General features: G+C 39.1%; 2 protein-coding genes across 7 annotated transcripts in view; one reads left to right on the forward strand and one right to left on the reverse strand.

The window, feature by feature from the left end:
* The window catches only part of LOC149068947 (glutamate receptor 2-like), a 159,046-nt gene that overhangs the window by 39,171 nt on the left and 105,066 nt on the right, over positions 1-14,809 (forward strand). For 5 of the 6 annotated variants that reach the window (XM_089250309.1, XM_089250311.1, XM_089250310.1 and 2 more), the window contains one exon: positions 8,441-8,617. In XM_089250309.1, coding sequence (XP_089106435.1) covers positions 8,441-8,617 — 177 coding nt within the window. The remainder of the gene's footprint in view (positions 1-8,440; positions 8,618-14,809) is intronic. The other variant, XM_089250313.1, reaches the window with a different exon arrangement.
* On the reverse strand, positions 1,688-12,652 carry LOC149068949 (uncharacterized). The gene is made up of 2 exons (XM_089250316.1): positions 11,007-12,652; positions 1,688-1,917 (listed from the first exon to the last, which is right to left on the reverse strand). The coding sequence occupies exon 1, from the start codon at positions 12,466-12,468 to the stop codon at positions 11,011-11,013; it is 1,458 nt and encodes a 485-aa protein (XP_089106442.1). The 5' UTR covers positions 12,469-12,652; the 3' UTR covers positions 1,688-1,917; positions 11,007-11,010.

Raw genomic sequence — 14,809 nt, forward strand, 5'->3', positions numbered from 1 at the left:
TAGTCACAATTTTTTGATGAGAGATCGACACGGATTGGTTAAATTCAGGTTTTTAACCAATCTCTATGTTGATCTCTTATCCAAAAATTGTGACTGCAGTTTAAACCACTGATTCCCAACGTGGGCTCAAACGCCCCCTTGGGGGCGGTGGAATGTTCCAGGGGGCGGTAGAAGATGAAGGTATAACATAGGATCCTATGGGTTAGATTGACCTGGGGGGCGATGGGGAGAAAAACATTTCTGAACAAGGGGGCGATGGGACAAAAAAGGTTGGGAAACTATGGTTTAAACCATGTCGGTGAATACGGCTCTTATTAGACTTAGATACACACGCTTACACTTCCGACACAACTCACTCGGTTGAAAATTTCCCATGGTGATAGACCGGAGTTGTGCTCCGTTTGAAAGAAAGGAGAAAAAAAAACCACTTTCTCTGAACGCATGATGTGCTCGATACTAGAAGAAACATTACATGCGTGTGGTGAAACGTTTTTGGAATGTGTAATGATACTTTTCTCTGCCGGAACACTTTCGCGGTCCAGACGGAACACTTTGGAGGACCGCGGTAAGAAGCTCCGAAGTCACATGCATTAAAGACCGCTGGCCTAATATGTATAGGATCGCATTTCTTCATTGTTTTCCAGGATCTTGTGATTAGGGGCCGTTCAAGTATTACATCAGCAAATTTTTAGCCATTTTTTTTATCCCCCCCCCCCGTCAGCAAAAAACTATGACTCCCTCCCCTCCCAGCAAAATTTCGTCAGCACTGCCCCCTACCTCCTAACGCATATTGGTGGAACCAGAGACGTACGTGGGAGGGTGGCTCGTCACCCCCCCCCCCCCACAGACGAAAATTTATTTTTTTAATGTAAGAAGTATTTTTTAAGAAAATTAGAATTTCGAAAGAAAATACCTTTATATGTTATTATAATCAATTTCTGTTAATTTCAATGTTATTTGAAGGCTAAAAACCCAAAAAATTTTTTTAAAGAAATTCATTGTGACCCACCCTTTAAGACATATATGGTAAACCCTTGGCCCGCGGACCAACGATCCGCGAAACATTTAAAGATCACTAGAGTGGATCTGAAGGGGACTTATCATTAGGGACCGTTCAAGTATTACGTCATCATCGATGGAGGGAAGGGGGTTCCCGATTTGCTGACTTTTGATGACAAGGGGGGAGGGGGGTTTGGATAATGCTTACGTCATCAACCACCCTTTATGAAAATTTGAGTTGGGATTCGGAGGGGCAGAGCTGATGACGAAATTTTGCTGACGGGGGGGGGGGGGGTCAAAAATGGCTAAAAATTTGCTTACGTAATACTTGAACGAATGGCCCCTTAGGGAGAATGTTAGTTCAGGTGCCCACAAACACTAGCGAAAGGGTTTTTCTCGTTTTTTGGCGCACCGAGTATAAGATGTCATTAAGAATATTTCATATCTTCATGAAGGGGTGGTTGATGACGTAAGCATCATCCAAAGCCCCCTCGTCATCAAAAGTCAGCAAATCAGAACCTTCCCCCCCCATCGATGCTGACGTAATACTTGAATGACCCCCCTCTTATTAGGAAACGCAATAAAAACCTCCAAAGAAAGAGTCGCCTTCCTTTGAGCCATTTTTTATCAGAAATGAAACATCAGTCTTTTGAAATAAATGTAAAAAAACCACACGCAAATTTCAGTGGGAAAAATTATTTTTTATTGCACATTTGTTTTAAGATACTTGAGGTAGAAGAGAATTCTCTCGATAGCATCTTTTCCGAGTTTCTAGAATATTCCACGTGTGAAGATAAACATCTCGTTGAATATGAATGAGACTTTCTTCAGCGATTTCCCAGGAAGTTTAACTCGCAGAAGGCAAAATCCGTTCTTGTTTTGGAATCCCCCCGTACTTCCTTGTAACTTGTTCTAAGGCTGGAGGAATATAATAAATAAATATAATTAAAAGATAAATTATAATTAAATTACAATGTTAGTTCAATATCAATTTGAAATTATATGCGGTATTGAATTTGTGGCATGTTTTTCATTGATTTCGTGTGTTAACTTCAGATATTTCAAACCAGGCCAAAAAAAAAAAACGGGTTTTGAGGGCCCTTGATTTTGGCAGGGGCCTCAGAAACCGAGCCCTTTCGGCATGCGTATTTCTATAATTATTTAATAATTGAAGAATTTACAGAAAAATTCCGTCAAATACTATAATAAAGGAAATTATTTTTGGAGAGAAATATATCTTCTCTCCGTAGAGTTTTTGAAATATACGATTTTTTAGAATTATTGAAAGAAATTATTTCAAAAACTTTTGGAAGAAATAATTTCAAGAGTTTTCGAAACAAATAATTGTTGAAAACCATTACATTGTAGGGAATATCATTAAAAATCATTGCATTGTCAGAGGAATATTGTTGGAAATTATTGCATTGTTAGCAATATTGTTGGAAATAATTGGAATGTCAAGAATATTGTTGGAAACCGCTGAGTTGTCGGAAATATTGGTGAAAATCGTTGCATTGTCAAGAATATTGCTAAAAACCGTTGCACTGTCATGAATAATTTTTTTTTTAAATCGTTGCATTGTCAAGAATATTGTTGAAAACCGTTGCGCTGTCGGGAATATTTAAAAAATTTTTTTGTGAAGGATACTCTGCGGAAAATCTAACGTTACTGAAAATGTTAGAAAACAATCGCTGCCAGCAATGTTATTGAAAAATCATTGCATTGTTGGGGACAAAAAAACCTTGTTGCTGAAGATACAACTGAAAGTTATCTTTGTTGAAATGCTTCTAAAAGCTATTGACGCCAGAGAATTAACTTTTTTGCCAAAGAATATTGTTAAAAGCATTTTTGCTAAAAATACTATTGAAAAAAATTTATAGACCACTAGAATATTGTTGACAGTTGCATTATCAGGATTATTATTAAAACATTTGAAAACGAGTAAAATGAAAAACTACCACAGCTCAAAATGCTGGTAAAAATAATAATTGTTGCTGAAAATGTTGTTAAATATATTTTCGTCGGATCTGCCGTGTGAAAAAAACCGATTTTGACAATACTGGTTAAGAACTATTGATGTCAAAAATATTGAGAATATTGAATGAAAGTCATTGTATTGTCAGGAATACTGTTGAAAAAACGTTTTACTGCCAGGAATAAAATTTTAAAGTAACCATTGTTGTGGACGATATTGAGAAAGTTGAACGTTGCTGAAAATGTTAGAAAACAACCGCTGTGTGTGTGTGTGTGTGTGTGTGCCAGCAATAATTATTGAAAAATCATTACATTGAGAGGAATATTGTGAAAAATACTTCTGTTGTCTATAGTAAAGGTAAAAAATATACTTGTTGAAAACGCTGCTGAAAACTTTTGTTGTTAGAGCTATTGCAGGAAAACCATTTTTAAAGCACTTTCACCGAAAATATTGTTAAAAAAGTAGTTTTTGCCAAAATTACTATCAAAAACTATAGCTGCAAAGAACATTGTTGAAGTTGCATTTTTCCGAATATATTTGAAGTTATTGTTCAGAATACTGTTAAAATTACATTGTCAAGCATATCGTTTAAATTGTATTGTTGAGAATATAGTTGATATTGCATTGTCAAGAATATCGACAAAACTGCATTTTCAGAAATACTGTTGAATTTTTATTGTCAGGATTATTGTTGAGAAAGCATTCTGTGGTCAGGGTTGTTGTAAGAAAACTATTTTATTGTTAGGGTTATTGTTGGCAAATTTGCTCTGTTGCCAGGATAGATGTTGAAAAATTTCTCTATTGTGAGGATTATTGTGAAAAATTTCTCTATTGTGAGGATTATTGTGAAAAATTATTCTGTCGTGAGGATTATTATGAAAAATTATTCTGTTGTGAGGATTATTGTCGTAAAATCATTTGTCTGGATTATTGTCGTAAAGTCGTTTGTCAGGATTATTGTTGACAAATCTTTTTTTTGTAAGGAGTGCTGTTGGAAAATCACTGTGTTGTCAAGTTTATGTTGAAATATCGTTCTGCAGTAAGGATTATTGGTGAGAAGTCGTTCTGTTATCAGGATTATTGGTGAAAAAAACAAGGATAATATGAAAAACATCGCCGCTCAAAATGTTCTAGTAAAAAAAAAATAAGTTGTCAGAACAGTTGTTTGAAAAACATTTTAGTAAGAAATACCGCCATTGTACATTGTTTAAAATCATTGCATTATCAAGAATATTGCTGAAAACCGTTGCACTGTCAGGAATAATTTTTTTAAATCATTGCATTGTCAGAGGAATATTTTTGGAAATCATTGCATTGTTAGGAATATTGTTGGAAATTATTGCATTGGTAGGAATATTGTTGGAAATTATTGCATTTTTAGGAATATTGTTGGAAATTATTGCATTGGTAGAAATATTGTTAGAAATTATTCCAGTGTCAAGAATATTGTTGAAAATCGCTGCATTGTCAAGAATTATTGTTTTACGAACACTGTTGAAAAACCAATGTTGCCAAGAACTACGCTGAAAAAAATCGTTGCTAAAATTTAAGCTGAAAGTATTGTTGCGGAGAATATAGTTATTGGGAGAGAAGTTTCTCTGGGCAAAAGACCGTCTTCGATATGAGTTCATTTTTTATTCGACTCTCTCCATCACCAGCGGTTGGCATCACCACGAGGTGTCTTAACTCGATAGTAAATTCGAAGATTTGTTTCTAGGCGGAAGTACAAGACATTTCAACAGGCTGATGTTTAAAAACAGTCACTGCATAGCAAGCATATTTAATCCATATACACACGACACAAACCAAAAACCAAAACTCAACGCATGAATATAAAAAAAAAAAAAAGTCGTTTCTTCTCCTTCAATTAAGTGACAGTAGCAAGTTACAGCTCGTCATTCTCTCTCACACACACCATGTCACCAAAAAACATTTCATTTTGTCTTGACATTCTTTTGGTGGATTTCGCAAAAGCGACGGGAAAATGGTTGCAGAAGAAAAATAAAACAAGACCGAAAATAAGTCCGAACCTCTTCAAAGTAAAAAACGTTGACGAGATGGAAATATGGACACATAAGAAAAAAAATAATAATAACAATTTCTCAACAACTTCGAAGTAAGAAAGCAAAAAGGAAACCGAAATTTTCTTGGTGACACGCGTATCACCCAAGAAAGCGAATCAATGTTACTCCTCTGAAGTGACAGAACCAAAATATTACAAAAAATAAGAGAATTCAGTTTCATTTTTTTTGCGATCTCCGGGATTGGATTCATTTCAACAAGCACTTTCACGGAAACTAATAACTCGTGGAAAACTCCGTAAAGAAGGAAAAACAAAATGTGTACATACGTACGTGCTTCTGACAATAAATAATAATAAAATATAACGAACACCCTCTCGAGGAAAGAAGTAGAAAAGTGTCAGAAAAAAGGAAGCCATCATTGCTACTTTAACCTCCCGGGATCACGGGATGGACTTCGCGTGTGAAAACAACTCGTAAATCATCAGATGGTTATTTTGAGTTTGTTGCTGTTTATTTCTCAGATACAAGAATGTGAGAGGGTTTTTCTTTTTTCCAGCCTTTTACCGAACGGTCTGCATGATGAGTTCGTCCATCGATGTACCTGTTTATTTTATACGGCCCTAAAATGATCTGTGAACTTGATGAATTCGTTTATCGGTGCATTTTCGTCTCTCACATCTAAAATTATTAATGAAATTATTGGATCATGTGTAAGGGGCCGTTCAAGTATTACGTCATCATCGATGGGGGCGGGGGGTTTCCGATTTGCTGACTTTTGATGACAGGGGGGGGGGGGTTTGGATATTGCTTACGTCATCAACCACCCTTTATGAAAATATGAGTTGGACTCTGAGGGGCAGAGCTGATGACGAAATTTTGTTGACAAGAGGGGAGGGGGGGGGGTCATCGTTTTGCTGATTTTTGCTGACGGGGGGGGGGTAAAAAATGACTAAAAATTTGCTTACGTAATACTTGAACGGCCCCTTTCACACGGAGCGGATGCGGATGAGGACGCGGGTCCGGATCCGCATGCGCTTACACACGAGCACTAAAGATGCGAGCGAAACACCCGCATCTTTAGTTTGAAATTCGTGCATAAAAATGATTTTTTTCGCAATTTTTGTAATTATTTTTCTCCTTCACCCCTGATTCAGAGTGCTCATAGGTAGCCAAGAGCCATTCTTTGGTGGTTTAATCTAGAGCCCCATGGAATATGGGTATAAAGATGCCTTCATTCTGATCCTCACGAGTAGTCGATGGGAGAAAAAATATCTTAAAATATTTTCAAAAGATTTGGAAAAGAAAAATCTAAGAACTGTCTTTTTGGAAAATATGAAAGAAAAATTCCAAAAACATCCAATGATGTCCCCAAAAAAAAAAAATTCAGGAGGTATCAAAGACTTTTGCAAGTAGGAAAAGGTGGAGGGGTGGAGACTTTCAAAATGTCTATGAAAATTTACAATAATTCTTCTACAAATGCAACCAATAAACTGATCGGTTGCATTTGCTCGAATGTAACCAATAAATTTATTTGTTGCTTTTTTCAAGTTTTATAAAATAACTTTCATAAAACTTTTAGAGTGAAATCCCATCGTTTAGTTACTTCTGAAAAAGTTAAAAAAAATGAAAAGATTGAAAAGAAAAAAATATTTAAAATAATTTTAAATATTTATGTTTTTTAAATAATTTTAGAAATTTAAAAAGAAAAAAATTAAAATTTTTTAATTAAATTTAAAAGTTATTAAAGTATTTAGTCAATTAAAAATATTCGTAATAAGAAATGCTTCGATGATGAGGTCATCGATGTAGCTAGTTCTTTATCCTGGCCCTGAAGGAAACACGATTGCGTATAAGAAGTGGTGAGGAGTGTTTGAATGTAGAAGTTGTTCATCTCTCTTTCGATGTAACTATCTTCTAACCCTCCTAAAAGTAATCCGGATATTATTTGTATATAAGAATCGTCTGGATTATGATGAGTTCTTTCATCTCTCGGTGCTGCTTTCATTTTCTCTCACCTCTAAAGCGTCTGATCATACGATGAATTCGTTCATCGATGCACCAGTCTCTCAAATCCTACCCTTAATCATTCCAATCATTTGTAAGAAATACCTGAATGATGACCGGGCCAATCGATTAAACTGTCTTCATGTCGCACTAATACTAATCGTATAACAATAATGACCCTAAAATAATCCGATCATAATAAGAAAGCCTGGATGATGATGAGTTTGTTTATCGATGCACCTTGTTCTTTTCTCTATAAGGGTCTGATCATGTAATAAATTCGTTCATCGATGCGCCTTTGCCTCTAGAATCCTACCCTAAAATTATCCAAACATCTGTGAGAAGTGTTTGGGGGATGAGTTGGTACATGAAATGCACTTGTCTTTTTTTCCTACCCTAAAATATCGATTATATATCAGAAGTTCCTGAATGATGATGGTGAGATGTTTTATAGATGCACTTGTCCCTTTCTCTCGCCTCAAAAGCGTCCGATCATATAAGTTTACTCATCGATGCGTATGTCTTCCTGTCCCCTCCCCCCCCCAAAAAAATTATACGATCATGTATAAGAGCGCCTGAACGATGATGAGTTAGTTCATCGATACACCTGTCCGTTTCTCCCGTCTCAAAAGCTTCCGTTTATATGACAAATGTAATGCATCGATGTACCTTTTCCTTTCCTACCGCCTTGAAAGCGTCCGATCATCTGATAAATTTGTTCATCAATGCACTTGTCTCTCACATCCTACCCTAAAATTTTTCAATGTATATTTGAGAAGTGTTTCAACGATGAACTGGTACATCACATCGATGCACTTGTCTCTTTGTCCCACTTAAATATAGTTTTTATAGTGCAATCCTGTCCTTTAAAGAACCGAAGTGTATCCCAGAAGTTATATTGAACAGAGAGAGAGGCGTGTTCCTCAGGGAAAGCACAAAAAAACCCCCCCAAAAAGTTTAAAACTAGATAATGATGAACGCATTTTATGACTACAAATTTGTTTGGCGCTTGAAAATTTTTGGAGTTTGGCGAAGCCATACCAGGAAAAATGTTAGAAATCCCTTAAATTATACATGCTTCTTGAAATAATTTAAACCATACACCTACATGCGAATATTTTTCCTCACAAATAAATAAATACCGTACTAATTTGCTTACATTATATGCATCCGCTCAAGGACTGACATGATGACGCATTGCTTGGACTCAACTCGTCAACTGTTTATGTGTTTTCTCAGGTTCTTATTCTTCTGTGTTTATACTGTAATCATGCAGTGTGGGAGTAATGGAAGGAAGCAAAGATAAATAAATAAAAGTCCGTTGAGGGTGGTTTACACAAGTGATATTTATTTGGCTGTTGGTTGTGTGTGTGTTTGTTTATGCGTAACCCAACTGGCGTTTTATTATTATTATTTATTTATCTTCCATCGGTTATAGCCCCATGTTTGTCTTCATCTACTACTTAGACACTCTTCGGAACTGCTGTGCAGAGAGAGAGAGAGCAAGCACACAAGTGTCTCTAGCCTTTCGAACATGATGTCTATAGAATTCGGATTCGACAATTTCTTGGAACTACCTGATGATGACGGAACCAGTGTTTTACCATTCTTCCAAGTAAGCATAATTCTTTTTGTACTAGTGTTTCTTGACGAGGGATGCATCAGCAAGTACATCCATGCACCATCTCTTTATACCACCATAAAATAATCCCACCATTTATAAGAGGTGCGTTAATCATGATGAGTTTCCGATCATACGATAAAGTTGTTCATCACAAACCTGTCCCCACATCCAACCATGAAATTATCTAATCATCTACGAAAAAATATCTAGATAATGACTTGGTACTGTATATCGATGTACCTGTGTCATTTCCCTGCTACAAAATTATCCGATCATGTATGAAAAGTGCCTGAATGTTGTAAAAATGAGTTCGTTAATCGATGCACCGGTCTCATTTTCCTACCATAAAATTATCTTATCATGGGAAGTATCTCAATGATGATAATGATGAGTTCGCTCATCGATGCACCTGTCTCATTTCCCTGCTAGAAAATTATCCGCTCATGTATGAAAAGTGCCTGAATGTAGTAACAATGACTTCGTCCATCGATGTACCGGTCTCATTTTCTTGCCATAAAATTATCTTATCATGGGAAGTGTACCAATGATGATAATGATGAGTTCGGTCATCGATACACCTGTCTCATTTCCCTGCTAGAAAATTATCCGATCATGCATGAAAAGTGCCTGAATGTTGTAACAATGAGTTCGTTCATCGATGTACCGGTCTCATTTTCCTGCCATAAAATTATCTAATCATAGGAAAAGTGTCTCAATGAGGATAATGATGAGTTCGTTCATCGATGTATCTGTCTCATTTCCCTGCTACAAAATTATCCGATCATGCATGAAAAGTGCCTGAATGTTGTAACAATGAGTTCGTTCATCGATGTACCGGTCTCATTTTCCTGCCATAAAATTATCTTATCATGGGAAGTGTCTCAATGATGATAATGATGAGTTCGGTCATCGATGCACCTGTCTCATTTCCCTGCTACAAAATTATCCGATCATGTACGAAAAGTGCCTGAATGTTGTAACAATGAGTTCGTTCATAGATACACTTGTCTCATTTCCTTGCTACAAAATTATCCGCTCATGTATGAAAAGTGCCTGAATGTTGTAACAATGAGTGCGTTCATCGATGTACCGGTCTCATTTTCCTGCCATAAAATTATGTTATCATAGGAAAAGTGTCTCAATGAAGATAATGATGAGTTCGTTCATCGATGTATCTGTCTCATTTCCCTGCTACAAAATTATCCGATCATGCATGAAAAGTGCCTGAATGTTGTAACAATGAGTTCGTTCATCGGTGCACGTGTGTCCTTTCGTCTGTCGCAAAAGTGTCCGATCATACGGTAAATTCGTTCTTCTGTCTCTCAAACATCCAATCATAAAACTATTGAATCATCCAGGAAAAACATCTGGATGATGACTTGTTGCCTCCCGATGCATGTGTCTCATTATCCTGCCCTAAAGTTATCCGATCATGTATAAAAAATTCCTGAATAATGGTAATGATGAGTTCGTTCATCGATGCACCCGTCTCTCACAATCTACCCTAAAATTATTTAATGATGTGTAAAAAGTATCTGGATGTGATACAAAACTTTTTGCATGTCTCATTATGCTGCCCTAAAACTATCCGATCATATATATAACTGGGTTATATGACCGATCGTTCATAAACTTCCAGGTTTCGAGAAAGCCAATATTAGGATAAAATGTCCCATGATAATTATATACGGACCACTCGAAGGAAGTGGAATGGTCTACATGCCCATCAACTTCAAGAAAGTTCTAAAATGACGGAGTTTTTCAACAGAAAATTTGTAGGGCTCCAGGGTAAGGGTCTGTTCTAGTTCCCCAGCCAGGACTTGCAGAGGAGACAGACCCATTCATAGATTTACACTGGGGGCCCTGCCAAACAACCCATGCGTATAGATACTACTACTAAACTACACAAGCACCTGCTTCCTCTGCGAAACTTCTAACGAATTCGTATATGTTGGAATATGCGTGTACGTGTTGTGAACCTAACGGGTAGTATGTTTTTATGTAGTGCTGCCACCTGCCATCAAATTTTCTAAATATGAGTGAAGTGCAATGATTGAATAATTGTACCGTTGTAGAGGCTTGTTGCTCCGTACGGCGAGACTTTTTAACGGAGAGATCGGCTCGCATTTGCGTTTCGAAGTTGGGAACCACGCATAGATACTGTACGGATTTCGCAAAATATTTTGCTCACAGGGCTGCAAAATTACCAAGCGTGGTCCGAACTAGAGTTGAAAAGGGTGTGAATATACGTTTAAAAAGGGTGCGACACCCAGTTATAAAATGTCAAAAACCACTGCTCTATGCTTAAGTTTGAAATGGATTGCATTTATTGACCTCCTTATATGGTGAAAAGTTTTATAGTTCGCAGATTTGAACTTACCTGTTCAGAAGCAATGCCACCTGGTGGTCATTGGCCAAGAGGTCGGGTGCTGCTGTTGTTCAGTCGTGCCATCCAGCTGATTGCTCGGTGGTTGGTGCAGACCCGGTGCTCCAGGACCACCAGCATTTTCTAGCCTCGTGTCAGGATCGGCACCTACATGCACGCGTTTCGGTTGTTGCAGTTCGCTGATAGCGTGAGAAACTGAGCATTCGTGGTTCGCGCATTGTTGCTGAGCTGGACAAGGTCTAGTCCAAGACCTGCCTCTACTGCTGCTGAAGCCAAGCAACGGTCTGTCCTGGACTGTATAATACTGCATCGACGCGGCGTGTTGCTGCGACTGATAGTTCACGGCGTAGGAATCGAGCACCTCGTTCGGTGTCACTGATGTAGGCTGGTCCGGTTCAGTGGAAATAGGAGTCAGGGTCGAGCCTAGTGCCATCGCTAGGTAATGATCCGTTTGGTCCGTCGTCGTCGAAGTTCGGACGTAGTCTGTGTTCCCTCGGATAGAGAATTCGGACTGGATAGGCTTCGGGGAATTGTTCGCAGTCGTAAACGTTGAGGTACCTTCATTTTCATGTTGGGTGCCCGGATAGGTCCAGTAATTGGAGGCGGACTGGTGACCAGATACAACAGCTGTATAATACGATTGGGATGCGTTCCCGATGGTAGTCGGTGTAGAATCTTGAACGTGCACCCACGGCACAGCGTTAGGATGTTGCGACCCCGACGACTGTGACGAAGTGGAACAGTTGCTACTGCCGAAACCGTGGGAATACAACGACGAATAAGGTTTGAGCGCTTGATATCTTCTCCTGAATCCACGAGGCCTTCTTCTGAACGACCCTTCTTCGAACATGTACTCGCTCCCCGGGTCCAGGGTCCAGTAATGCCCCTTTCCAGGCCTGCCGAGTCCCTTGGGAAGTTTTATGAAGCAGTCGTTCAAGGACAGATTGTGCCTCACTGAATTTTTCCATCCCTGGTAGGACCCTCTGAAGAAAGAGAACCTATTCTGCAAGAACTTATAGATCTCGTTGAGGGTCAGTCTTTTGCTCGGGGAACTTTGTATGGCCATCACGATCAGGGCTATGTAAGAGTAAGGAGGCTTCTCTTGCCTTCTAGGGGCCGAATGGTTCTTCTTGATCGACGTGGCACCAGCAACCCCTATCGGCGTCGATGAACCACTCGCCTTTCTTGACTCTTTTGTCTTGACCGTCGGCGACTTGTCGGCTTCGGCGGTTATCGGCCGGCAACCGTGGGCCGGATACAACGGATCGCGTGATGGAGGTTTGTCTGAGCCGTCGTAGATGTCTTTGCAGTCGAAAGATCGAAGAGACACACTTGCAGGGTTCGGTATATCTTCAGCTGTTCGATCGAGACCCACCGGTGATGGATGGTGGTGACCAGCATAGACGATTCCTTCCGGATAACCATTGGGAATCATGTCAGTCCTTTCGTCCAGCATGATGATTTCGGGTGCGGTTGTGGCTACATTCCCACGATGTCGTTATTGTGATTCCGTGTGACGAATTCCCGTATTAAAGAGTTGTGGGAGGTGGGGGATAAAATTCCCTTCCCAAGACGAGCTGAAGATAGAGGCCTGGATTTCGACTCTCCACGTTGTTCTCGTAAGCTTTTCATTTAGCTTAATAAAGCCATGCATCAAAAGTCGTTAGCGAGATGAGTGAAGCAGGAGGGACGAGTCAAAGGCACATTTCCCGCCTTTTTTTCATCCACTGCCATATTCTTTTTTTTCTTTGCCGTCGTGACTTTTCGCTCCACCTTTTCACACTGGCTCTTGCACCTTCGCCCACTTCTCATGACTTCAGAGATACGTGGACCTCCTTCTCCTCCACACATTTTTTTTTTCATAGGGGGAAAAAGAGTCAAAAAGTCTCCTCTCAAAGATCCAAGAAAAGTAACAACTACTCTAAAGAAGAGAAACACACCAGCGTAAGGCGACATACACGCATCCTTACGGATACCGTCGAGGGAATCGTACCGAGGAATGAATATCTTCTTGCTTGACTATTATTATTATTTTTTTGCATGAATATATGGGGGGGGGGGGAAGAGGAGGGCAAGGTTCTTCCTCCCCCAACGTCGTGCCAATCAACGCTTTACACGTCATCACGGACGTCTCTAGTAAGACTTGATGGATTTTGGAATTAGAGGAAGGGCACAGCATGGAAGATAATTTCATTGCCTATCCTCAAAAAGAAGAGAGAGATAGAGAGGATTGACTACACACACACACGAGTAATTACTCTTTCCCTATCTCTACAGTAGGTGAAAGGGTTGGGAAAACCTTAAATATGCCGTCTCGAGGAGTCTCGTTCCGTTGAAGAGAGGACTCTTGTCTCAGGATGGCTTCCGGAAGGAATATCCCTCACGAAAAAAAAGCTGCTAATAATAATGATGGTGGTGTTACAACAGAGCGAACGGTTGTCGAGACGAAACACATCGAGAAATATCTGGAAGTTTTATCAACATACCTCGGATATCTCGCTTAAACGCGCGCCGCATATTTCCGTCCGTTCTCTAAAGCGATTTGACGGAGTCTGGAATTTCGTAAGAGTGTTGTTCAAAATCTGTACATGCCACAGACTTGAGTTTGGTGTCATCCTGTAGCTCAGAAAGATAGCTTTTATCTGATATGTAACATGAGTATATTTCGATGATAAATTTTTTGACTCGGAATTAAAAGTTCGGTGGCTATCAAAACATAGAAACATTTCCAATTCAGGTCATGTTGCATATCATTTGAGGGCAATTTGTAAGCTTTCAGTTTACAACAATGAGAGAAGGCCGCTATTCATTAAGAACATTCATCTGATAAAATACGAAAAAATGCAGTGCCACTATCATTAAAAAAAAAAGTCTTTCCACAGATAGCACAGCTAGGCCCACAACATTTAAAATTGTTGTTTGCTGCCGAATTCGGAAGACAGATGGCAGCACTCCTTCAGCACAGAACACGTATTGCTCAGAAAAGTACTTCACGATACGTGCACACTGCGCATACACTGCGCATTCCAACATGCACCAGTTCGTTAGTTGAAGTTCAGAGCTATGCTTACGAGGTGCCGATGTCACATGACAAGACGTATCTTAACCCTTAAAATCACTCCCATGGTCTATGGATGATGAGCCTAGTAAGCCTGCTCTAGGGTTGGACAAATCTTCGAAAAAAAAAATAGATGCCTGAATCAGTATTTTACATGCCTAAAAAATATTATCGCTGGATTTACTTGAAAAAATTTCAAAACAAATTGATTTCTTTGCATAAAAATTATTAGAGCGAGCGGTTGTCGAGACGAAACACATCGAGAAATATCTGGAAGTTTTATCAACATACTTCAGATATGTCACTTAACCGACTGACGGTCCTGCACGTATATGTACGTGTGAAGTTGATGCCTTCCAAACGGTCTAGGCCGTATTTTTACGTGTGAACTTTTCGACTTCCAAATGGTCCTGGCCGTAAATATACTGCCTTGCTTTCCCCCCATAAAGAATCACTAAGCTGGCTTAGCATACGCCCCTCTCTTTTCTCCACAAAATGACCATTGTACTCGCAACAGCGCTGGGCGTTGAAAACGACAAAATGGCTTCTGCCTCTTCGGCGGGAGGGGACAGTTTTCAATTAACTTAGCAGATAGACGTTCGACAAGCAGCTCTCGAATAGTCAGTTCAAAGAAGCCTTAATCCTTTTGTAAACGAAGAGGAATTTTCAGAAAGTATAAAAAAGGCTGCTCTTCAGCAAGAAATGCCCCACCTAAAAGGCACGTCTTTATCTTATTATA

The sequence above is a fragment of the Pholcus phalangioides genome, unplaced genomic scaffold, assembly GCF_987345545.1.
Source record: "Pholcus phalangioides strain wild (caught in Gottingen) unplaced genomic scaffold, Ppha-v1.0 ptg000024l_1, whole genome shotgun sequence".
Taxonomy (NCBI): domain Eukaryota; kingdom Metazoa; phylum Arthropoda; class Arachnida; order Araneae; family Pholcidae; genus Pholcus; species Pholcus phalangioides.

What these genes read in the sequence shown, in the direction of transcription:
- LOC149068949 (XM_089250316.1), bottom strand. Translation starts at nt 12,468, where the DNA reads ATGCTGGACGAAAGGACTGACATGATTCCCAATGGTTATCCGGAAGGA.